This window comes from Empidonax traillii, unplaced genomic scaffold, assembly GCF_003031625.1.
Source record: "Empidonax traillii isolate 1590-97213 ecotype Southwest subspecies unplaced genomic scaffold, ASM303162v1 scaffold955:size226526, whole genome shotgun sequence".
Lineage (NCBI taxonomy): Eukaryota > Metazoa > Chordata > Aves > Passeriformes > Tyrannidae > Empidonax > Empidonax traillii.
The window spans coordinates 105,649-130,403 of record NW_020956148.1 but is presented as its reverse complement, the minus strand read 5'-3'; the positions used below and the strand labels follow the sequence as shown (position 1 = coordinate 130,403).

At 55.2% G+C, this 24,755-nt stretch overlaps 1 protein-coding gene across 1 annotated transcript; it reads left to right on the top strand.

The window, feature by feature from the left end:
• The first annotated feature begins 9 nt into the window (after positions 1-9).
• On the top strand, positions 10-21,494 carry LOC114067678 (protein transport protein Sec16B-like). Its single transcript, XM_027903272.1, has 26 exons — positions 10-54; positions 1,356-1,677; positions 2,886-2,983; positions 3,486-3,591; positions 3,708-3,822; positions 4,525-4,654; positions 5,553-5,710; positions 6,306-6,367; positions 8,064-8,199; positions 8,747-8,977; positions 9,637-9,734; positions 10,685-10,766; positions 10,881-10,998; positions 11,297-11,408; positions 11,563-11,668; positions 12,314-12,454; positions 15,289-15,402; positions 16,072-16,144; positions 18,271-18,522; positions 18,983-19,053; positions 19,363-19,491; positions 19,671-19,778; positions 20,581-20,662; positions 20,762-20,859; positions 20,972-21,058; positions 21,388-21,494. The coding sequence occupies exons 2-26, from the start codon at positions 1,409-1,411 to the stop codon at positions 21,454-21,456; spliced, it is 3,045 nt and encodes a 1,014-aa protein (XP_027759073.1). The 5' UTR covers positions 10-54; positions 1,356-1,408; the 3' UTR covers positions 21,457-21,494.
• Positions 21,495-24,755: the final 3,261 nt, after the last annotated feature.

The window sequence follows — 24,755 nt, the reverse complement described above, 5'->3', positions numbered from 1 at the left end:
ACTTTGGAAGTGGCAACAGGGAGTGGAAGAAGAGCCCCAGCGGCCTCTAAGCAGGTGTGTGTGGCTTCTGTGGGGGGTGGATGGTGGTGGGAACCTCAGGCTGAAAACTGGAGGTGGGGGGGGCGCCCTCGGTGGGACTGAAATGATATTTTACGCCTGGGGGCTGTTTAGGGCAAGGATTTCCCTGGATTTCACCCAGAAGGGCACAAACTGAGCCGCCTCTCTTCAGACCTGCGTGTCTTCCAGTCCTGAAATTACCACAAAGTGTCTCAGAATTTGAGTGAGGGGGTGAGGAGGGGTTCAGACAGTGTGTGACCATCTGCCAGTGTCGGGGAGGCTTGTAGTGGTGGGGACAGTTTGGGTACCAGTGCTGCAAGAGGAGATGTGGGGGCTTGAGGAGGGTGACAATCCCCCCCTGGCAGCTGGAGCTTCACTTGTGTGCTGATCTGGGTTCTCCTTAGAATTTCCTCCTCTGCATGGGACTGTTATAATTAATAATTAATTCTGGTGTCTGCTGGGGATTCTTTCTGGACCTGATAGGCAGGAGAAGAGATCCCTGTCTTTATCCCATCCCATAGCTCACAAGAGCAAAGCTCCACTTCTTCCTGCCTCTGTCCTTACCCATTTCTTTGCACATAACTCCTTGTCCTGCTGGGAGCTTTGCCAATATCCCTTCCCTGTCATGGATAAGATGGGGTTTCACTGCTGTGTCACACAGGTGAGGGTGATTTCTCACCGGGCTGGGAGGCCTGGTGGTGCTCCAGGTGCTTTGCAGCTGGGAATGCAGGAGGATCCCGCCTGGATAACACCTATCTTAGGGGGCTTTGTAAGCAAGATGGGGACAAACTTCATAGCAGGGCCTGTAGCAATATGACAGCAGGCAATGGGTTTAAACTGAAAGAGGAGAGATTTAGATTAGGTATTAGGAGGAAGCTGTTCCCTCTGAGGGTGGGCAGGCCCTGGCACAGGTTGTCCAGAGAAGCTGTGGCTGCCCCTGGATCCCTGGAAGTGTCCAAGGCCAGGTTGGATGTGGCTTGGGGCAACCTGGGCTAGTGGAAGGTGTCCCTGCCCATGGCAAGGGGATGAGATGATCTCTCAGATCTTTTCCAACCCAAACCATTCTGGGGTTCAAAAATGCTTCAAAAAATGGCCCGTTTAATGCTGGTGTTTTATAGGGACCTTCAAGTTAAGGCAGATGTGGAGATGGCTTTTCCTTGCCTCTGGGCATCTTGGAAAGGATGCTGGTTTTCCAGCACTATCCCAAAACCAGAGAGTAGCTGCCAACAGGCTTCCAGGGGGACTTTGAGGGGAGTGAGAAGCTGCTTATCAAACCCACTGTGACTTTTCCCTTTCAGGCCACTAAAGCCATTCGGGGCTTTAGCTCCCCAAAACTGGCGAGGATCTTGTGATGGACCCCCGGGCCCCTGCCCGGCCCCCCCAGCCCCGGGAGAGGCCTCCAGCCTGGGGGGCTTGGGGAGAGGGGCACCACGGCCCCCCCTCCCCGCTCCGGCGGCAGCTCCTCCGCGCAGGGCACCCCCCTCGCCCCGGCTCCTGGGACGGGAGCCACGTCCCGGGACAGCCCTGGGAGCAGGGACACCCCCCCCGCAGGGACACCCGCAGACCGGCCTCGGGGGCTGAGCGCTTCGACATCACCTCCCCCGGCCGGCCGTACTCCAGGTGAGCGCTGCTCCTGCCCTCCCCTCTCCCTGAAAACGTTCCTAAAATGGGAACCCGTCCGTGTCAACTCGCGGGTCCTGCCCTTGTGGCCGCGCAGGCAAACAGCGGGTGATGCTCCGCTGTTAAAGCAGCCCCCGACTCGCGTCTTCAAGGCCGTGCAGCAGTCGTAGCTCTGATTTCTTCTTCAAAGCGTGGCCTCTGTGGTTGCCGTTTCACACGCTCCGTCTCGGGCCCCGCGGTGTTGTTTTTTTTCCTGCAGGTTTGATTAAAGGCAGTTCTTTTTTCCCCGAAGTGCAAGGTGAACAATAAAAATGCAGAGGCTAATATAGGAGCAAGAGGCAGGCTGCAAGCTCAGCTGCTGAAACAGCGGAGGGTGGAGGGATAAAATGTGGGCTGGAGGATGCTCTTGGTGCTGAGAAAGGGCTTCAGTGCTCCAGCCAATTTGGGTTGATTTGCCTGAGTTATGGCCCTTTGGTGAGTTATGGAGTGGGCACGTGGGGTTTTGTGCTGAGGCTCACGCTGGGAAGGGGGTGTTGCACAGGGCTGACCAAATCCCTGCGTGACTTGGGAAGGGTTAAGGAATCTGAGTGCCAGGTGGGTGGCTTGGGCTGGGAGCTGTGGGCACAGCAGCTCCAGAGCTTGGCAGAAAAGACAAGGGAAGGTTCCAGCAAGGCCTCAGTGCCCCTTCCAGTGCCTGAAGGGGCCACAAGAGAGCTGGAGAAGGACTTGTAATGGGGCAAGGAGTGACAGAACAAGGGGGAATGGATTAATGATGCCAGAGGGCAGGGTTAGATGGGATATTGGGAAGGAATTCTTCCCTGTGAGGGTGATGAGGCCCTGGCACAGGTTGCCCAGAGAAGCTGTGACTGCACCATTCCTGGAATATCTCAAGGCCTGGTTGGGTGGGGGGGTTGGAATGAGATGACCATTAAAGGTCCCTTCCACTCCAAACCATTCTGTGATTCTCTGAAACTGCAGTGCACAGCTTTCTCATAGGGATGGGAAGGAATCCAAACCTCCTACTGCTCCTTCCAGGTGTGATGCTGGATCAGTTTCTGGCCCTGCCACTGGGCAGGGGTCCTGGCTTTATTTCCATCACCATTCCCGCCTCCAAAGGTCCCATTCTTTGCACAGGTGTAACCCTAGATGTGGTCCAGAACCCGCAGTAGTGCCCTTTCCTCCTCAGATCATGTTGTGTTGTTTTTCAGGCAAGGATATGAAGACCCCCACTGGCAGTATCCAGCAACCAGCTACAGGGATGACTATCCCTACCAGAGGCAGCCAGTGGCCTGGCAGGGTGGCAGAGGTATGGGCTTATCCTTTGGATCTGGGGATGGAGGCAGCTTGCTGGCAGAAGAAGTGATGCTTTCTCTGGGATGGGCTCTTCTCCCAGGGCTTGCTGTGGGTGGTGTTCTACCTGTGCAGCACAGGCAGCCAGTTTGCATCTGGGAATCCTGAGCAGGACCCAGGTGCACCCAAGGGGTGTTTGATCTTCATTTCCATGGCTAAAATCCCGTGTCATTCCTGGTTCCAGCCTGAGCTTGATGGTACTGTGTGATCACAGTGCCCGGGGCCTCTTTCTTGCTGTTCCTGGAGTTTTTGGGCTGAACAGAAGGGAAAGGAGGAAAGGGGAGAGGACATCAGTGCTGTGTTGACAGACACATCCAGGAGGCTGTTATACCTCCAGCATGTCAGGATAATTTGGAAGCAAAGGGGGCGTGCAGGGCAGATCGCCTGACTCATGGCTTTTCTTTTTCACTTCCCTGTTGCTCTGGAGGGGGAGTGCTAAATCTTGATTCCCTCTCTAGACCCAAGGCAGGGAGAGCCTTATGGCAAGAGCACCAGTTACCGGGACCAGCACTACTACAGGGGCTACCACCCCAACCTGGCCACGGGCCCCCCGGGGCAGGACAGGTAAGGATGGGCAGTCTGGGCAACCCGGGGCAACCACCTGCCAAAAAATTAACAGGTTTGTGGCTGGTCCCAAAATTTCTGACCTCCAGGGTGTCTCCCTTTGCTCCCATCTGCAGGATGCAGACCTACGGTTCCCACGAGGAGAGCTACACCTCGGCTGCCCGGAGGGGAGGGGAAGGGGGAGGAACCCTCGGCAGCAACTCAGGGGAGGTTGGTGGCCAACCCCAGGAGGTAACCTCAGTGTGGCCAGGGGTGGAGGACAAGAGGCTTGGAGAGTTTCTCAGAGATTTGAGGAGCAAGCCATGTGTCCCCACTCGCAGCTGAGGAGCGGAGCCTGCCCAGGGAGGTGGTAGAGTCACCATCCCTGGAGGAATTTAAAAGACTCGTAGATGTGGCGCTTGGGGTACCGGTGAAAATGGCTAGATCAGTGGTTGAACTCAATGATCTTAGGGGCCTTTTCCAACCTAAGAAATTCTATGATTCTGTGATTCAGTCCTCCCTGGGTAGCTGACAGCTGTGTGTCAGTGTCAGCTCTGTCCTGCTCCATCACACTTGTGTCCTTATTGCTGTTTCGCCAAGGGAAAATGAAAAGATCGAACGAAAACATCAAATCAAAGTTGCTGTGGTGATTTTACTCCTGGGTGATGGTTTTTTGGGTTCCCAAGCCCCATCTCCTTGGCTGTGCTGAGGAGCTCATCTTGTGGCCAGGAAAGCTGTCAGACTAGACCAGTGGCTGATGTAAATTACTTTTCAAAGCCTTTGGGTATGGCCAGGGCATGTGCCACGAGAAACCCAAGATGCTGCAGGACATGAGCTGTGCTGCTCCTGCTGGGCACATTCCTGGAGCAGCAGAGCTGTCCCACTGCCCTGGGAGCAGGAAAGCAGAGGTGTCCCCTGTTCCTGAGCCAGGTTTGTGTCCTCCCTTCCCCGCAGCCCAGCCTGCTCCTGCAGTACCACGAGTCAGGGCTCAGCTCCAGCAGCCACGAGCTCAGCCAGTACATCCGTGACGGCGCCGACCAGTACGACCCTGCCATTCCAGGGGGCTGGAACGTGGAGCAAACAGGTGAGCTGTGATGGGCTGATCTGGCAAGGAGGGAGCAAAGGGGAATACGTGGCTGGTGGTAGGAGATGGGTTGTCTCACAGCTTGGTCTGTTCCTGGAGGAGGCTGTGCAGGCACAAGGTGTGACTGTGGGGCTGTGGGGTGGGAGCATGGTGTGGGGGGCTCTGCCTGGATAGGTGCAGGACCTGTTGTGCACACCTGGTGCTGCTTCTGGGGACAGTTCTGGCCCACGGGGGGTCAAGGGAGAGCTTCTAAAGTTGTGGGACAGGGTGGGAGCTGGTCATGTTCTCCATAGTGGATGTGGGGTCATATTTTGGTCTGATTGAGAGACAGCTTTGTTTGAATTAAGGTGCAAAGGAGACCATATGCTGAAGTCAATAATTTGGATTCTCTTTAAGAGTAAATGTGAGGTAAAGAGAGAGAAGGAAATAGGAAAGGGGCTGGAGGGGAGGAGATAGAAGATACCAAGCAGAAGACAATCACCACCTGTGGATCCAGCAGCATCCTGTTAGTCCTTCTTCACCCTGGGCTTCTCAGTGGAGGGACTCCTGGAGTTTTTCTTCTGGGGATAGCACCTTTATATGTCCGAGTTCTGGGTATCCACCAGGTGGTCTCAGATGCTGTTTCCATAACTTGGGGCGATGTGTCTGAGCAGTTGCTTCCTTCCCCACAGCTTGCCACAGTGGGAATTCTTGTGTGGATGCATTAACCAGGCTGTGCTAACCAGACCTGACCTTGCCAGGCCTGGAATTAAGCACCTTCCTGTTGCAGATTCCTCCCTCCTGTGCTTATCTCAAGTTCTTTCTGTGGCCTTCACAGTGCTGGGGACAGGCAGCTGTGCTCTCCAAGTCCTTACAGGTCGGTGTGAGGGCTCTCACAGCGGTCTGTGTGTCGTTGCAGGAGGTCCCACGGTGCCCACCCCGACCCCGGCCGTTCCCCTCAAGTTCTCTCGGCCACACGTGTCGCTGTGCTTCGGGGCTGGAGGACACCTGGTGCTGGCATGTCCCCACCACCCTGCAGAGGGGCAGCTGGCCCACGTTGAGCTGCACAGCCTGGAGGTAGGACACAGCCTGGACCCCCTGGTCCCCTCTCTGGAGTGGCTCCTCTTGCCCTGAGGGCTGCAAACACTGTTCATCACCCAATCAGCCCCCTTAGCATCCTTCCCATACCCTGATCCCATCTTCTCTCCATCCCCCATGGATTTTTGAGTCTGCATCGTGCCGGGCTGTGCCTGGGTGTTGCTCTCAGCCTTCATCTCTGTAACCCTTGGCACCTGCTTGCAGTGATCCCTTCTGATGGAGGGAGACAGATGTGCTCTGTAACTCTCTGAGGGGGACAACTCCAGTCACCCTCCCGAGGTGCTCCAATACAGAGGCTGTATCCATCCCTGGAGTCTACCACAGCGTTCCAGCCTCCTACTCTTCCTCCCAAAGGAGGCAGGTGCCACCTCAGCAGGCATTTCTTTCCTGGACCTTAGCACTGGATCTGTGTGCAGGCTCAGGTTCTGTGCTCTGGGGTCCCCTCAAGGCAGCACAGACAGTGGGTTCACTGGCACCACTGAGCCCTTGGCCAAGGCATCGGCTTCCAGCTCACCCTGCCAGGGCTGGCCCTGCTTGCTGGAGTCCAGCTGCTGAATTTGCTTCTGCTTTTTAGGCAATCCTTCATGGCACAAAAGAGTTGCAGGAGCTACAAGCCTTCCCAGGGCCCCTGACCAGGTAAGCTGCACCGGCAGGCCCAGGAGCTGCGTCCTCCTGGCTGTCTCCTTTTGGAGGAGACATGAGCTCAGGGCAGACTCCTGTGGTTTTGAGTTATCTGCAAAGGCCACATCTAAGTTCAGGGCGGGATCCCAGCCCCTTTGATGCAGTGTGGGCTGATTTGGATAATGGGAGACATTTTGGGGTCTTTTTTTCCTGAATATTCATGGGGTGTGCGTTCCGTGTGGTTTGGATGTCTGACCTTATTTTGTACTGATGTCCCAGAAAAATGACTTTTGACTTTTTTTTTTTTTTTTAATCTCCTTGTAAGTCTAAAGTCCTGGGTCAACCTGTGGTTAAGATTTTTCCTAAGGTTTTTGTCCCCTGAGACTGTTGAGCACAGCATGTACCTTCACCCAGTGTGGGCTGCATCAAGTTGTGTCTGTGTTGGACTGGTTACGCCCAGTGTGTTTCTGGCCACTCACAGTCCAATCATGGAGAGAAAAGGAAAAACTGTTCATTGATCAAAAGAGCTGCATACACACAGAAGCTGGATAGAGGACCTGGAGGTCCCCTTGCACTGTGCTCTCAGGAGACCCCACTTGGAAAGCTGAGTACAGTTCTGGTGTCCCCAAGAAAAGAAGGACATGGGAACTGTTGGAGAAAGTCCAGAGAAGGCCCATGAAGTTGATAAGGAAACTGGAGCACCTCTCCTATGGAGACAGGCTGAGAAAACTGAGGCTGTTCAGCCTGGAGAAGGAAAGGTTGTGTGGAGGCCTCACATCAACCCCTCAGTCTCTGAAGGGACCTACAGAGAGGGAATCTTCACTGGGAACTGTAGTGATAGGACAAGGACAAGGGGGAAATGGCTTCAAACAGAGTGGGACTAGATTAGATATTGGGAAGAAAATCTTCCCTGTGAGGTTGGTGAGGCCCTGGCACAGGTTCCCAGAGAAGCTGTGGCTGCCCCTGGATCCCTGGAAGTGTCCAAGGCCAGGCTGGATGAGGCTTGGAGCAACCTGGGCTAGTGGGAGGTGTCCCTGCCCATGGCAGGGGGGTGGAATGGGATAATCTTTAAGGTCCCTTTTAACCCAAACCATTCCATGATTTTGGGTTACCACTTGTGCCAAAGGGTATGTTGGAAACCTCCGTATAATACCTTGGTTTGGTTGAGTCAGGATCAACATCTGCATCCCCAGTCTCTCTGCCCTGTCTCATCCATGCTTTCTTTCCAACTCTCTGGTAATTTTATTGTACCACAGCAGTTTTGCCTGACTTGCACACAGCTTAAAGGTTTCTGCTTCTGTTTCAGTCCCAAAGGGTTTCTGTGGTCACCAGCGTGACCCTCCACCCTGCCAGTTAAATAACAGATTGTGCCTGTTCCTGCAGCCTCAGACATCCATGGATGTAATTACAGCCCAGCAGAGCAAAACTGAGCTTCTTTGCAGGTGGATGGAGGAAAATATTATCAAGAGGGCAGGGCTTGAAACGCACTTTGCATCCCTGAAACACAGTGTTGTAATAATGAGAAAGTTATAGTGGTTTTGAGCTTAAATGTGGTATTGTGGTCACTGGCACTGGTGATCTTCTCTCCTCCAAGCTCTTGCTTGGGAACCTTTGGCATTCCCATCAGTGAACCTGGGGACTCTTTAGGCCTGAATGATGTCCTAGGTGGCTTTGCCTTGGGTTTCTTTGATGCCTTTCTCTGCTGCTGTAGGGAAGATCTGCACAAGGTGGATGTGATGACATTTTGCCAGCAGAAGATCACCACGGGCTGTGACCCCTCAACACAGAAGGGCAGAGATTCAGCTCTTCTCTGGAAACTCCTGGTCCTCCTCTGCAGGCAGAACGGGGTAGGTATCCCATGGAAGGGGATGACTTTTTTGCTCCTAGAAATGAGACTAGTTATATATCCCTTAGGTGCCTCTTGATCCAGTAGCTATTTTTAAGGGAGGGAATTCACCCTAAAAGAATCCCATTTCCATAGCACTATCCATCAGTCTGATGCTGCCTGGATTATTTGAAGCAAATCCTTCTCTGTGATTGCTTCTGATCCTTGGGAACTACCACCAGCCCAATGAAAGGGACCGGTCCCACCCTCACTGAGCAGCCAGCAGTTGCATGTGAGAGGGGATTGTTCCCTTCATCCATGGAAATCCACCCAGTCTTAACCTGTGGCTGCATGTTGGAAGCAGGTGGATAAAGTCTTCAGAGAGAGTGCTGTGAAGGTCTTCCTAGTTGTGCTGAATCCTTTTTCCCTGCAAAGCTGTGTGCTGGTGGCCCAGGCTGATCTGTCTGGGGAGATGTGCTGGGATGAGGGCACGGGCGTCGTGGGGGTGTCGGACTGGCAGTGCCATCGACCTGTGCTCCTCCAAGTGCCTCGTTCCTTCCCTTTGCCAGTCCATGGTGGGCTCGGACACGGCCGAGCTGCTGATGCAGGACTGCAGGCGTGAGGAGAAGTACAGGAGGCAGGAGCCCGCGGCCAACCTGGTGGGCCTGGCGGACGACGAGTGGGCGTCACGGCAGCCGGGGACGCTGGACCTCATCACAGGGGAGGTCCCTCCCGTGGTGGAGACACAGGCACAGATAGTGGAGAAGTTCACCAAGCTCCTCTACTATGGCAGGAAGAAAGTAAGTGGTGAGTGGGGACCCAGGATGTACAGGGCTTGAGGGTTTTCTCTCGGCCCCTTTGGCCTCTTGAGGCGGGTTTTAAAGGGAAGGGTGGCCAAGAAGTGGATGTGGGATAAACCCTTCAAAATGTGTTTGTACAACAGCAGGGATTTCCCACCCTTGGGAACTGGGATGGGGAAACCCAAGCGGAGATGAGATGCAGAGGCTTTTACCAGCACTGCACCTTTAGTTTCATAGAATCCTAGAATGGTTTGGGTTGGAAGAGATATTACAGATCCTCTAGTTTCAACCCCATCTGCAGCTGGGATCTCGAGGGATACCTGAGGCACAAGGAGAAGACAGAAGGGTTGGATGCAGAGAAATCTGAGTGCCCAGGCTGGGATCCCACACTGAGAGCTGTGCAGGCAGCACAGACTGCTGGAAAATCAGGGCTCCTGGAAATCCCCAAGTGACAATATTGCCATGAAGGTCCAAGTTCTTGTAATTGTTCAAGGCAGAAAGATAAAGGGATCTCTCTGGAAGAGATTTTTGAAGGGTATTAGTTAAGAGCAGTTATGGGCTCTTCTCTGAGCTGGGGGAGCAGAGGGTTCCCTGGCAGGGGAGGAGGGCGGGGAAGCAGAGTTAATGCAAACCCTTTTTCTCCTCCCCCTTGGCTGCAGGATGCTCTGGTCTGGGCCATGAGGAACCAGCTGTGGGGCCATGCCCTCTTCCTCTCCAGCAAGATGGACCCCCGGACCTACAGCTGGGTGCTCACCGGGTAAGTGGGAGAAGCCAGAGCAGGGTGTGGTGCTCCATGGCCTTGCCAAGCCTGCTGTCCCTTCAGTGCCCTCAGCCCCAGAGCGCTGCAAAAAGAGCATTGATTTCACATGGAGCTTTTTAGAGGGGGCAAAGAGGGGAGAGAGCATTCACGCAGATGGGCCTGAGTGCTTCAGGCTTCCCAATGGATGGAAGAAACCAAGCGAGGGCTGGAAAGCAGGAGGAAAGCCACTCCCTGGATATGTGGTGTTGATTTATTCTGAGTCTTTGGCTTCACCTCTGCACAAGCAAAGGCAGCCATGGGGCAGGGGGAGCTGAGCCATATTCACTGGGATGCAGCCTGGTCCCAGCTGTTCATCCCGCTCGTACGAACATTTTCTGGTGGAATTAACGTGCTTAGTCTGGATTGGGCTGATCCCTTCAGGGAGAGTTAAGCAGAAATTTTCTGTCTTGTGGAACCCAAATCCTTTTAAGGAGGTTTTATCCCCTGTTGTCCTGGAGACCTGCCTGCTCTGGAGGTAATGCAGATCGTCATCCCTGTGGGCTGATGATCCTCCCTGCTTCCTTTTTACAAGGGCATGGAGTGATAGGACAAGGGGGAATGGCTTAAATTGAAGGAGTGTAGATTTAGATTGGATATTGGGAAGAAATTCTTCCCTGTGAGGGTGGGGAAGCCCTGGCACAGGTTGCCCAGAGAAATTGTGGCTGCCCCGTCCCTAGAAGTGTTCAAGGCCAGGCTGGACAGGGCTTGGAGCAACTTGGGATAGTGGAAGGTGTCCTTACCCGTGGCAGGTGGTTGGAACAAGATGATCTTTTAGGTCCCTTCCAATCCAAACTATTTTGTGATTTGCTGGAAAGCTCCTCAGGGACATCACTTTCCTGGAGCATTTGGGACACGCCCTTGGAGGTGAATGAGGGTTTGGGGTTGCTATCTCTGCTGTCTCCTTGCAGGTTCACCAGCACACTGGCCACCAATGACCCACTGCAGACCCTCTTCCAGCTCATGTCAGGAAGGATCCCTCAGGCAGCACTGGTCTGTGAGCAGGAGGCTGTCCCTGGCACCTTCCCCTGTGCTGTCACCTGCCTGTGACACCCACCTTGTGCTGGCAACCTCTGCTCACCCTTGCTCTCCTCTGTCTCCCTCCAGTGCTGCGGTGATGCCACGTGGGGGGACTGGAGGCCCCACCTGGCCGTGATGTTGTCCAACAAGGTTGGAGACATGGAGCTGAACCACCGAGCCATCGTCACCATGGGGGACACGCTGGGTGAGCTGAGACCACGGGGAGCAGCTGTAATGGGGAGTGGGCACCTGCAATATCAGAGCTGGAGCTGCTCAGGCTCCCCTGGTTCTACCACTGAACCGAAACCAAGGTACAAAAATCAGCAATTGGGGAAAATGGACAAAAACCACAGAGAAGAGGAGGGATCAGGGTCTGCATGGACAGGGAAGGAAGGCAGGACAGTTGGGTTTGGGCTTTTGTGTGAGCCTGGGGGCCTCCAGCGCAACACTGACTATGTGGTGACGTCTCAGGACTGAATGTTTGCCTTTTCCCTCCCATCCAGCCAGCAAGGGAGCAGTTGAAGCAGCTCATTTCTGCTACCTGATGGCAGACATCCCTTTTGGCTACTTCGGGCACAAGGCAGACCGCATGGCTCTGCTGGGCAGCAGCCACCGGTGAGCGAGCCTGGGGGGCTGATCTTCCTGCCAGAGGGACCCTCTCCCCACCCCTGGGGTCTCACTCCTGTGCCAAAGCAATCCCTCTTTGCTGTGTGGGGTTTTTTGGGCAGGGACCTCTGCTCTTGCTGGCTGACCCCTCTCTTCTCTGCAGCCAGCAGTTTGCCCAGTTTGCCAGCACGGAGGCCATCCAGAGGATGGAAATCTTTGAGTACTGCCAGCAGCTACGGCAGCCCGAATCCTTCCTGCTCCCCTTCCAGGTAACAGAGATGCTCAAGTACATCTTGTGCAGCACCTCAGACCTGCCCCAAAACATGAACTCGTCCTCATAAAGCCAAGAACTCAGGCTGCTTCTGAGGATTGTTCCCTTGCTGGGCTTTGGGAGTGGTGGGGAGGCTGCTTTGGTACTGAGGGGGCTCACCCAGGGCAGATTTTGGGATGCACAGCATGTGTGATCAGTGCTTGCTCAGGTCTGGTTGCCTTCCTGCTCTGTGGGTAGTGGATGGGCCAGTCCTATGGCAAACCAGCACCTGGCTGTTGCTGCCTCAGGCACTGCGTGGATTGGGTGGATACATCCATGGAAGTGTTCCAGGCCAGGTTGGACGGGGCTTGGAGCAACCCGGTCTAGTGGAAGGTGTCCCTGCCCATGGCAAGGGATGACCTTTAATGTCCCTTCCAACCCAAACCATTCTGTGATTCTGTGAAGCTGCTGTGCTCTCCCCACCACCTGCCTGGTTCAGGGAGCGGGGCTGGGGCCCTTAAGTTGCAGGTGACCTGTGGGTCGTGAGATCCATGATCCAGGGTACTCCCAGTCCCACTGGGATGATGTGCCAGGGCAGGGGGCACCCCCAGGCAGGTTCCTCTCCCTGCTCACCCGTGAAGCTGCTGTGCTTCCCTCCCCCGAGGTGTACAAGCTGCTCTATGCCTCCCGCCTGGCCGACCACGGGCTGCCAGCCCAGGCCCTGCAGTACTGCGAGCAGATCTCCACGGTGCTCCTGCGCCAGGACCCGGCCACCCACCCCATCCTGGCCCAGCAGGTGGTGAAGGTGAGTCTGGCACATCCTCCATCCTCATCGGGGTGTGACGCCCACCCAGGAGCTGGTGTGGTGGGAAGCAGCCTTGGTTTTCCCCGCGGCTGGCGGTGCTTGGCAGCTCTGAGCAGCCCTCCAGGGTTTGCTGCCTGGTGTGTGCTGAGTAAAGCAAAGCCAGCACCTCTTGGGGGTCTCTAATCCCCAGGGATTTAGGGTAGAAAGCCAAGGAATTACACTGACTGCTAAGGAGGGGTAGAGTTATTTGGAAACGAAGGATGCTTTTAGTTCTGGAGTGGCTTTCTGAACTTCTAAAGGGCACAGGCTTCAGAAGCTGAGGTGTGAGTGCTTCACATTTCCCCTCTAGCACATCACCCGTGACTCTGCTTACCTGCTGAGGGCATTTTTGGGGTGACAGTGAGCAGGAGCATGTCCTGGCTTGTAGCACCCAGCACAGCCCTCTGCTTCATGAGCAGGGTGCTGGGGCAGGGAGGGGTGAAGCAAATTATGCCAGGTTCCCTGGGAAGGTTGGGAGCTGCAGGGAGACCAGGTCTGCCCTCTCTGTGCACATCGCCAGGGCAGTGCTTGAAGCCTTCCTGCATTCTTCAAGGCCACTTCCAACCTGGTCTTAGTGGAAAGTGTCCCTGCCCATGGCAGGGTGTTGGAATGAGATGATCTTTAAGGTTCCCTTCCAATCCCAAACCGTTCTGTGATTCCATGAAAGGCGCAAAAGCTGTGGTGCTGTGAGGTGAGGGGCAGCAAGGATACCCATCTGAAGCAGATGGTGCTGAAATCACCCAAAACTTGGCTGGCACAGCCCTCCCCCCCCCATCATTGAAGCCTATTTACTGTGTAACAGCCTCTCAGATCTGCTGTTCTGCTGGGGATAATGCTTCTCCTGGGAGAAAACACTTTCATCTGAAAAACTAGTGCATTGGTAGACGCTCTTGTCTTTGATGTTTTAGACTGTGTTACAAATTATGATACACATTAGTGTTTGATTAAGACTTCCCCTCTTTTGAAGCTGGGGACTATATACAACCAGGTGCTGGTTCATTAATATTGGATCAAAGTGCACATTAGCTTTTGGATTAAACATTCCTCCCGTTTAGGAGTAATCATGCTTATAATTTCCCTTTTCCTGCAATTGATTTGGGATGAACGTAGGTGTGTCTGTAAAGAGATGGGACAGTGGGTTTGCAGGGAGTTCAAACTCCTGGCTGGGTGCTGGGTTACTCTGCTCTCCATGGCCAGGCCCTGTCCCAGGCTGGGCTCTGGCTGTGCCGGTCGTGTCTTGCTGTAACATCAGAGTTGGGAAGTGTGTTTTGTGCTCCTTTTGGAGTTTGTTTTTAGAAACTTCAGGAGTAGAAAGAGATGTCTGATGGGGACTGGTGTGGGAGGCATAGCTAAGACTTGTGTGGCTGCAAAGTCACCTCTGGATGGCTTTTGGTGGCCCTTGATGCAGCAGCCTCGTAGCCAAGTGTCAAAGATAAATGAGCATGAAGGAGCTGGGGGATAACTTGATAAACCTCCAAGAACTGGGTTGGTGCCACTAAGAGGAAAATTCAGTAAAGATGTGGATGAAGAGCAGTGCTTTGAGTGTCATCTCCCATCATCCAGCTGTCTTAAAACTGGACTCTTGTCTAAGCAATTTCTCCGGGCTGGGATTTAGCTCTGTAGGGAGCCCTCCATCTCACCCTGCACTTCTGGGTTGCTCCAGAAGAACCTCTCGCTCAGCTGATGGCAGCTGGAGCCCCACATCACTGGGAGGGCAGCAGGACTCCTTCTTTTGCAGGAGGAATTAAACACACAGCAGCAATACTACAGAGAGGGACCTGGGGGAGACAGTGGAGCATGGAAAAAACACCGAGCAGCAGCATAACAGGATGCTGATACAAAAGGGGGGGAAAAAGAGCCTATGTTACAGTGCTGTTCAGGGTTTTAAGAGCAAAAACTGCATGTCTGAGACAAGGAGGTGATAATCCCCCTGTGCTGGGGTCTCAGGGGTCTTGGCTGGGGCACTGTGTCCTGGCTGGGATGCTGATTTGGAGACGGGGGCAAATTGGAGCAAGTGCAGTAGACGAGAGTTGGGGTGATAAGAGATTGAGGAGGAAATGACCTCTGAAGAAGGCCTCGGGGTTATTTCTTCCAGGCAAGATATGCTGGGGGAGGAAGGGGCACAGGGGATGAGATAAGAGCCCTCTGGCACGCAGGAGGCTGCTCTGTGGGGATGCTGCCTGGCTGTCCCCGCAGCTGCCACGGGAGCAGGGATAGAAAGGCTTAATTTGCGGCAGGGAAGATTGCACTTAGATATTAAGAAAAAACTCTTTAGCTCTAAGGATGTGAAGCATCAGGGGACAGGCCTGGGGAGGCGGTGAAATCTTCTCAGAGATTTGTAAGTACGGATCAGACAAACACCAGCTCCTGCCCATCCTCGTGGGGTTGGCGAGGGGCTGATGCACAGCCCTGGGAGCTGGGCTCTTTCCAGGGCTCCTGGTGGGGTGTCCTGCAAACCTGGCAGTGCCCCAGGCTGGCTGTTAGGTGGGATTAAAGATACTTGTATTCCTCAGAGAAAAAGATGATGGTATTACCTGCCTGTTGGGTGCGAGGAGCATTTTGGCTGCGGGTATTCTGGCATCTCTGCGGATCCGCTGAGACTCTCTGCGGGGCACAGGGTGGGCTAGCACCTCTGTGGCAGTGTGGGAGAGGGAATAATTCCTGCACAAGAGGCTGCTCTTACTTTCACCCCCATATTATGAAGTGATGCTATTTTCCCGTGTGCCCAGCCATGTGCAGTTGATCCCTGTGGGTCTGACACGTGTGATGATCCCTTTTGTCCTCCTGTCCCACAGCTGGCTGAGAGGCTGAAGCTCTCTGACCCTCTGATCCTGGAGATGCTGGAGCAGGACCAGGCGCAGGAGCCCGACTGGCTGGAGGAGCTCCGAGCCTGCTGCCGGGGGTGGGAGGTGAGGAGCAGTGAGGATGGAGTGGGACAGCTGGTCTGTGTTGTTTTGTCTGCAGGAGCATCCTCCTTCTCCCCTGTCCTCAGTCTGAGGGGATGAGGATGGATGTTCAAAGGTTGTTGTTGCCATGGTGTCCTCTCTTGGCTTGTGACCCTCGAGATGTGGTCTCTGCTGTGGGACCTGCAGCTTCAGTGTGAGCAGTGCCCGAGGGCTGCAGAGCATCACAGGAGAGAAAACACTCCTCGTTTTGGCTCAGGGAGGGCAGGCAGGGGCTGGTGGGTGGATGATAATCTCCCCTTGCAGGGAGGATGTTGCAGAGGACACTGGTGGGGTGTCACCTTGCGGGTGTACTCCTGGCTCCTTTAGCTGTATCTGGTCCTTGGGTGAACGCTTTTTGTTCAGGTTTCATGCCTGCTTTTGGTTTTGTGGCCTTTCCTATCTCATTTCTCCTCCTGTCTGTTCTCAGTGGTGTTGCAGCCCCCCCTCACTTGCTGGGACAGATCTGTCTCTGTGCTGGTGTGTGTCTCCCCTGCAGTCTGGTGCAGGCTGTGAGGTCCAGACCCACAAGCACCATGCTTTCCTTTACACTGGCCTTGTGGTTTCCTTAGTTTTTGCTCTGTGCCCTCCTTTTTTCTCTCTGTCTTGTCACATTTTCCCTCTGACTCCTTGCAGGTGGAAGATGACCTTCCTCCAGAGGCGGTACCTGCTCAGCTAGATCTCTCCTGTGCTGTTCCTTCCACAGCAGGTAAAGAAAACAAAGCAGCAGGTTGTGGTCACCACAGCAGGCTTTTCCATATGTGGAATTGTGCTGTCATGGGCTGGGAAGCAGCTCCTCACTCCTTGGAGTTTTTTTCCAGCAGCTACTCCTTGCGTCCCCTCAGAACTCAAAGGTTGCTCCTGCCTGGGTGCATCCCTCAGGCACGGGCTGCAAAGTGAGGGGTTGATATTCATGTCCTTATGCGAAGTCTGAGTATTTGGGCCTAATTACCACAGCTTCAGGGGTCCCTGGGGGTGCTGTGGGAGGAGAGGAGGAGCTCGGGGTGGGTGCTGGATGAGGGATGTGCCTCCCGGCTGAGCCTCGGGGGAGATGGCCCCATTCCCAGGCAGTCCTGTGAGGGTGCAAACTGGAGCTGAACTAAAGGGATTTCACACTTAGAGAGCGAAGGATTTGGGAAGGAGCTCGTCCTGCTGTGTGCAGAGCTGCAGGATGCCTGTTGGTGAGGCCCCAGCATTTCCCCTTCCCTGCTGCCTCTTTGACCCCTCTGCTTTGCCTCTTGGTGACCCCAAGAGTCCCCTCCAGCATCAGCCCACAAAGAGGGCCAGGATGAGGGACAAAACCCTCTCCTGGTGTCAAGGGAAGAGCGGGAGAGCTTTGCCTTCCCAGCTGGACAGTGAATCCATTGGGATGTCCCACTGAGGAGAAGCCAGGGGATGGTGACCCATCATCATTGCTCCACACCCACGCCCATCAGCTGGAAACCTCTGCACAGCCCCCTGCTCCTTGCTGCTGCTTGAGAATGCTGGCACTGAAGGGTGGAGAACAGAGGTTGGTGCAGACAGGATGAAGCACAACTAATTCCTTCAAGACATTGCTTCCTATCAGCTTCCCCTGCTGCTGCCAAATTCCTTCTCAAAGAGCTTTCCCGGGCAGTAAAAAGGATCATCAATCCTGATTGCCTTCTGCTGCTATCAGGGCTGAGGCTACGATCTTCCTTCCCTGGAAGGAAGTCCCAGGTGTGATGATCCCATTGGCTTGGCTTCTCCAAGCAGTCAGGTCTGCTCCATGTGCAGCTCCCTGCAGCTGCACATGGAGCAGCTTCCTGCAGCTCCCTTTGCCAACACTTGGCCCTTTGGTTCATTGTGAAGGCCATCCAGAGGGACCTGCATGCAGAGAAAGCTGGCTTGGTGCTGAATCCATCCATCTTGGGAAGACAAAGCCCGAAGCAGGTGCCAGAGAAGGGATATCCACATGGTCACAGCAATCTCTCTCTCCATCCTTACAGCCTGGGCTGTCCTCCCTGCCTTTTTCCAGCTGAGCTTGCCAGGCAGGATCAAGTTGAGCATCCATCCTCTTCCCTGTGGATCTTGAGTATCTCCAGGCCATGTGGGAGCAGCTCATTGAAGCCAACCCTGAGCAAGCTGGAGGCAATGCTGGCAGCCAAGCAGAGGGCTTGGTAGCACTGCATCCAAGAGGTGCCATAGTCTTTCCCTATGGGATCTGGGTCCTGCCTGCCACGTCTCATGGCAATGAGAGAGAAACTTCCCCGTGCCCAGCATGTTTCTGGCAGGAGGCTGCTGAGCTGGAATGAACAGGACTCCCACCTGGGACCAGCGTGTGTGTTAAATAAAACAAACCCTGCTTGCTCAACCAGCCTTTCAAACAGAAACCCAACCCTGAATAAATCTGCTTAAAGCAAGAAACTCATCCATGGGCGCTGCTGTGGAGCAGGAATAAAACTTCCTGGTGAATTTTCTTTCCTGCTCAGGGGGTGCAGCAGGAATGGAGGAAAAGGCTCGAGGCCTCAGGCTCCTTTGAAATTCTGGTGCATATGCTGCTTGTGGGCTCTTTGCTTCCATAGCATTCCCCTTCTGAGCTCCCTTGCAACCTCAGACACATTCCCAGGAGTTTTTTTTCCCCCATGTCTTTCCCAGCCCACCTTCCTTGAGGCCTCTGAAAGGTTCCTGCTGTTGTGCCTTGTCCTACCTCCTCCCTCGCCTGATCCCTAGGGTCTTTCCTCATTCCCCCAGCTCCTGCTGATGTGTAAGAGAGAAGGGGATAATTCTGTGCAGAAGCCTGGTGGAATTATAAACATTATAAAAATTGCAAGCTCCTGAGGTGTGTGGGGTTCTTTTTTTTTTTTTTTTTTGCAGAGGGAGAGCCTGTCAGTGATCTTCCCCAGACTGAAGGCTACCAGTATGACCAGTGGTCCCAATTTCTGCCGGCCCAGGGACCCAGCTCCCAGGAGGATGTGTCCCCATGGTCCCCACCCCCAGCTCGGGCTGCAGAATCACCACTGCTCAGTGCTGGCCAAGAGCTGCAGCCCCCCACGTCCCCCCCAGGGATGGCCACTCCTCCAGGAGGGGGTTTTGCCGAGCCCCCTCCGCAGCCGGTGCCGCCAGCAGGTGAGTGCTGCTGCCTTGTTTCCCCCCCAGAAATCCCAGAATCCCTGAATGTTTGTGTGGGGAGGCACCTAAAGCTCATCATGTTCCAACCTCCTGCCATGGGCAGAGACACCTCCCACTAGCCCAGGTTGTTCCAAGCCACATCCAGCCTGGCCTTGGACACTTCCAGGAATGGGGCAGCCACAGCTTCTCTGTGCCAGTGTCTCCCCACCCTCACAGGGAAGAATTTCTTCCGTAGAAGCTGCCTTTAAGATGCACCAGTTCAGCCTTCACCTCCCTGGTGCTGGCAGGGACAGGGACCAGAATGAATGGCCTTTGGCATCTCTTGGGGGACATCTTGACCACCACAAGGGTGACTGTGCTCTGGGATGGGATGATAGAAGCACTGGAAATACCTCTGGTGGATACATAAGAGCTCCTTGGGTCAAACCCTGACTGTGTCCTCCCCTCTGCTCTGCAGGAGAAGCTGGAGAGCCCTGGGATGACCTGCTGTGCCCCAGGAGGGAGCAGCCAGCCTTCCCAGCAGAGCAGGTGAGTCAGAGGGGCCAGGGTCACCATCCCTGGGTCCTGGGGGGATTTGGGACTTGCTGGCTTGTCCTTCCACCCACTGAACTTGCACACAATCCCCCCATCATGGTCTCAGTTGTCCCCCCTGGGGGGCAGCTTCCCACCACTGGAGTGCCTGGCTGTGCCCTGCTGTGCGTGCTCCTGTGTAGGGGCAGCAGGGTTCCCTAGGGATGCTCTCCACTAATCCTGGCAGGGAGGATTCCCAGGGGCACTCTGACCGTGCCCTGTGCGGCCCCTGCGGGGACAGCACGTGGCAGCTCTGATCTCTGACAGCAGGAGGAGTTACCGGCAAGGACTCGGACTGTCTCGGAGACCTCCACTGTGTCCTTGGATGACAGCCGTCCTTCCTCGGAGGGCGAGGGCACTGCCGAGGAGGAGGCAGGGAAGCCGGATGAGGACAAGGTGAGCACGCTGGAGCCGAGGGGAGCCTTGTGCTCTCTGAGCTTGCACGTCTCTTTGCCAGCCCTGCACCTGGCAAAGTGGTGCCCATTCCCAGCAGGTGTCTGGGGGGGCCCCAGGGCATTCTCACCTTTTTTTCATTCCTTTCCTCTCTTTTCCTTTGTGAAACCTCCATTTCCCAGAGCTCTGGATTCAGGTGGTTTGGCTGGTTTCGGTCGAAACCCACCAAGGAAACTTCTCCCAAAGCTGCATCTGAGACAGACTCTGACTCCTCCACATCAGAACCGCAGGTAAGGGGACAAAATGCTGTCCTGGCCCTGGTTACACCCCAGGTGACACATCTCCCCATCTCCTGCTGTTTCTGTACTCACCCAGAGGCTGTGCCACTGCCCAGCTCTTCACGGCCACGTCCTTTTCTGTGTGGGGACAGAGCGAGATTGGGAGCCCTTTTAGTCTGGATGTGAATCCTTGATTAATAATAATTGTAAATTTATAAAGCCTCTTTAATCTGGGAGGTCCTCTGAGCCCTTGGCAAACTCCACAGGGATTGCTTGCCCTCCACTGGAGCGGAACACAGCCGTGAGTGGCACCACTCTGGCAGGGTTTAGGAGCTGAAAGGATGGGGAAAACTCTTTAATTGGAAGCACAGCAGCAAGGGGGAAGCAGCCACGCGTGGTTATCCCAGTCCTGGCCAAGTCCTCAGGGTGTCACATCCCTGAGGGCGGACTTGGAGGAAGTTTCCTCCTGGTTGAGAAAGGCCCAGGGCAGGAAATTCTGGGATATTATTCCAAAACTAGCAGGAGATGAAGGACAGAGAGGGATCCATGGACCTGGGTGGCCCCTCATGCTGTACCCAGGCTTGGTGTCCAGCCTTCTGCCTGATTCTGAGCTGTGGGGTGGTTTACCCTTGTGGCAGGGTTGCTTGCCCCGACCCTGTAGCCACTCCTTAGCAGGGTTTCCCGCAGCTCCTGGGGCACCTCTCCAGCAGGACTGGGTGCAGTGGGACCCCGAAACGTCGTGTGTGGTACCTGGCACAGGGGTTTTCTTACCACACAAGAAGTTTTTGCTCTAAATGGGTGGCTGTGGTTTCAGGGGCAGACGTCACCATCCCCACCCGATGCCCCTGTCACAGCTGGGACAAACCCTTTGGCTCAGCCTCTCTCCAGAAATCCAGGTAAATGCTGTGTGGGTCCCCCCACCCGTCTCCCCAACAGCCTTTTAGAAGCTTCTCTTAATTTTAAGGTTTGGTTGTTGTTGTTGTTGCTTGCCCCAGGAGGAATGCAGGTTCAAAACACCTTTGGTTTTAGTCCAGTGTCCTTGGAGGTGACAGGCTCACAGGACAGGGACGGAGGGCAGTCAGCAGGACAGCAGGTGAGGAGAGGAGGGAGGTGTGTCTGTGCATGGTGAGGGGTGTCCAGGACACCTCTCTGCTTGGGGTGGCTCTGAAACTGGGGGGGTGGCTGTTAAATTTCTTTCTCTTCAGCCCTTCCAGACGGGCTACCCTGGACCTCTCCCACCTCTCCCACCCCTGGGGACAATCCCCCTCTACAACCCTGCCCAGGTCTCTCAGGTGAGAGGGGTGGTGCTGGATGGGGCTGGGGGCGGTTCTTGGCTTTTGGGGTATGGCTTCTGGGTTTGGAGGGGGGCGAGTGTCTGCTGGCTTTGGGGTGATGCCAGATTGAAGACTATCTGCTATGGGCAGGGGGATTTAGGGGATGCCAGCCCTGGGTCTAGGGGGGGGGTTATAAGAAAATAAATTGGTGGAGAACAGTGATGGGAGAGTGATAAAGGGTGGAAATGGTGGGGGGGATATATGTGTGGCTGCATCCTGATGACAGCAAATCCATGTTTTGGGGGTACAACCCACCCTTACACCACCTCTCTCTCTCTGTTTCCCAGCTTGCTGCCACTGCCAGACCCTCCCAACCCAGGCTGCTTTCCCAGCGTCGCTACCCCAACCCGCTGTGAGGGGGCTGGAGGGGGTGGCACATATCAACGGCAGGAAGTTTTTTAACTAAATTGATGTTTGTGGTTATTTGGGGGGGGAGAGGGGGAGGTGTGGCAGAGGTTGGCAGTATCTGCCACCCTTTTGGTGGGGTGTATTGTAAAATAAAGGGGGAGGCTTTGGGGTTTGAAGTCAATACGAGGTGAGGGGGAGGGATGAGCAGTTTGGTGACCCAGGTGGGACCCCACCTGCGAAGCCTCCCTTCTGCAACCAGCCAGCTGGCCCTGGGTGAGTTCACCCAGGAGCAGGGAGGAGCCAGACGGTGAGTGTTTAGATTTTCTGAGGGGATTCTGTGTAAGTTACAGAGTGGATTCCTGTCTCTCTGGCAGTGTAGCCCAGAGTCTAGATTTGATGGAATTATTGGTAGTGGGTTGAGAACGGGTGTGCAGCTTGATCAGAGGAGGTTTGGAGACCCTCCTAAGGCACAAGGGGGAGAGCTGTGAGTCTATTCTATGGTGCAGAAGGGTTTTGGAGACCCACACAACACCACCACCACCACAAAGAGGTGTCTGGGGGCTGCCATCCATTTGCTGGGGGGTGTTGTAAAATAAGATCAAGGGATTTAATGTCAATAAAGTGCGGGGGGAGGCTTGGGGGTTTAAAGTCAATAACCGGGGCAGGAGGATGAAAAGAGGTATCTGGGTGCTGCAGGCCCAGCCTCTGTCACCCATTTGGTGGGGGGTGTTGTAAAGTAAGATTTGGGGATTTAAAGTCAATAAATGGGGAGGGGGGGGGTGGTGTTTCACAGGATAGGTCAGGTTGGAAGGGACCACAGTGGGCCATCTGGTCCCACCTCCCTGCTCAGGCAGGGTCATCCCAGAGCACACGGCACAGCACTGTGTCCGGACAGTTCTGGAAAATCTCCAAGTGAGGGAGACTCTGCACCCTCCCTGCTCTGTGTTCCAGTGCTCGGTCACTCGCACAGGTAAGAAGTTCCTCCTCATCCTCCTGCCACCTCTCATCCTATTGCAAGACACCCTAGAGAAGAACCTGGCTCCATCCTTCTGGCACCCCCTCTCTTTAGATATATATATACACAGCGTTTTATTCACCCCTCAGCTCTCTCTTCCTGAGGCTGAGCAGGAGTGGCTCCCTCAGCTTTTCTGTATAGGAGAGATTTTTTCAGTCCCTTTATCTGTCCCTCCACTGGGCCCCGCTATTCGAGGGTTTAAATCCGATTCGAAGGGGACGGGAAAGGGCTTGGAAAATCGGTGTGTAAGGCATTTAAATCCGATTCGAAGGGGGCGGGAAAGGGCTGGAAAACCGGTGTGGCAGGAACGGCGGAAAAAAGGCGTCCGGGGGAGAGTAGTCTGAATTGGGTTATGGGGCGCTGCCCCACCTCACCCATTGGACTCAGCGCTGCCGGCCGTGAGTCTGTCTCAAAGCGCCGCGGGGCCTCGAGCATCCGCCGGGGCTCCCCCGAGGGGAGGAACCGGCGCGGCTTCTCCTGCCCGGGCCGGCCCTCGCGGTGCCCCCCCTTGCTGGTGGCTCACCCGCCCGTCGCGGGCGGGGCCCTGCTGGGGCCGCGGGCGGCCCTTCCCTCAGACCTTCCCCGAGGCGGGGCGCGGGTGACGCGCACCCCGTGCTTGGCCTCGGCGGTGAGCTTCCCCCGGACGCCTCACGGTGCGCTCCTATGAATATATAACAGCTCGATGGCTTCGTTTCCTTCAGCTCAGGGTGAGGGCTGGCGCTACCCAGCGCGCACCGCGGTGTATGCTGATCTCGGGCCGCCCATTCGCCGCGAGGGGAGCTGGGGGCGTGGTGTGAGGGGAGAAGCGGCGGATCGGGACGGGCTGTGGGGACACTGCACGCTGGGGACGGGCCGGGACACGCCTGTGGCAGAGGGTGTGGCCAGGAACGGCTGGCAGCCGGTGTGGGGCCAAAACCTGCCTGTGACAGGCTTATGGGGTGGGGTCCCACTCGTGACGGGCTGTGGAGCTGGGACTGAAACCTGCCTGTGACAGGCTAATGGAATTGTGTCCCACTCGAGACGGGCTGTGGAGCTGGGACTGAAACCTGCCTGTGGTGGGCTATGGGGTTGGGTCCCACTCGTGACGGATTGTGGAGCTGGGACTGAAACCCGCCTGTCATGGGCTGTGGGGTTGGGACCCAGTCGCGACAGACTGCCTGTGATGGACTGTGTAAATCCAAGCCCTGTTTGCAACAGGCTGTGGGGCTGGGGAGCCAAAACCTGCCTGTACAGATCGCTGGGGCTGTGGACCACTCGTGACAGCATGTGGGGTCGGGACCCACTGGCGGCAGACTGTGGGGCTGGGTGCCACGCGGTGCCAGGCTGGGCTCCAAACTATTTAGGCAGCGAGCTGTGGGGCTGGAGCCCACTGGGGATGGGCTGTGGGGCCAAACCCTGCCTGTGCCAGGCTGTGGGGTTGGGTCCAGGCTGCCTCAGGCAGCCCCAGAGAGGGCAGGGGGGCAGTGGGTGAATGTGCAGGGTGGCTTTAAGACTCCCCCAGACCCACCCACAGCCTCTGCGGTGCTGGGGCTGTTGGCTTTTAATAATAAAAGCAGAGTATTGAGGTCAATGCAAACTCGGGGCACCTGCCTGGGCAGGTACAGGTGCCCCCACTTGGCTCTCCCTCTTTCCAGGGCCGATTGTCTCCAGGTTTGGCTCCCAGAACTGCAGAGCTGGGATTGTCTGGCTGAGCTCGGGATGCTGTGCTGGTGTGAATCAGGCTGATTGCAGCACGCTTTTTGCAGCCCCCCAGTCCTCTGAGCTGATTTAAAGAGGCTGCGAGTGTGCAAATCTCTCACCTCGGGCTTTAAACATCCTCCTTTTCCAAGACTCAACGTGGTTTGTCCTGTTCCTCAGGCAGTCTCTTCTTTGGAGGAAAATGATACATGCAGGGCTTTTTCTTGCTTGCAGAAGTTGCAGACCTGGCAAATAATTTTAGAAATAAACCCTGTGATTTTAGGATTGCTCCTCAGATCTTTAGTTTCTGACTCTACGCTTGATTCCCCCTGAGGTTATAAGGAGTCAGATAGCAAAACTTTTCTGAAGTGCAGTATAAGTAAGCAAATCCCCATAAAGGCAGCTCAGTGTGCAGCCATGCACACAGGGCTCAGGAGGTTCCTTCCTTGAACGAAGCCTGTTGCACTCTCCATTCCAGGGGCATTTGGAGATCAAGAGTCATGAAAGGTTAGAGGCTGAATCAGCCTTACCTGGTGCACCTGAGCTGGGGATCAACATCAGTGAAGGAACTAAAAACCAAAGAGGCTTTGGTTGATGGTGGCGTCTCGTTTTTTT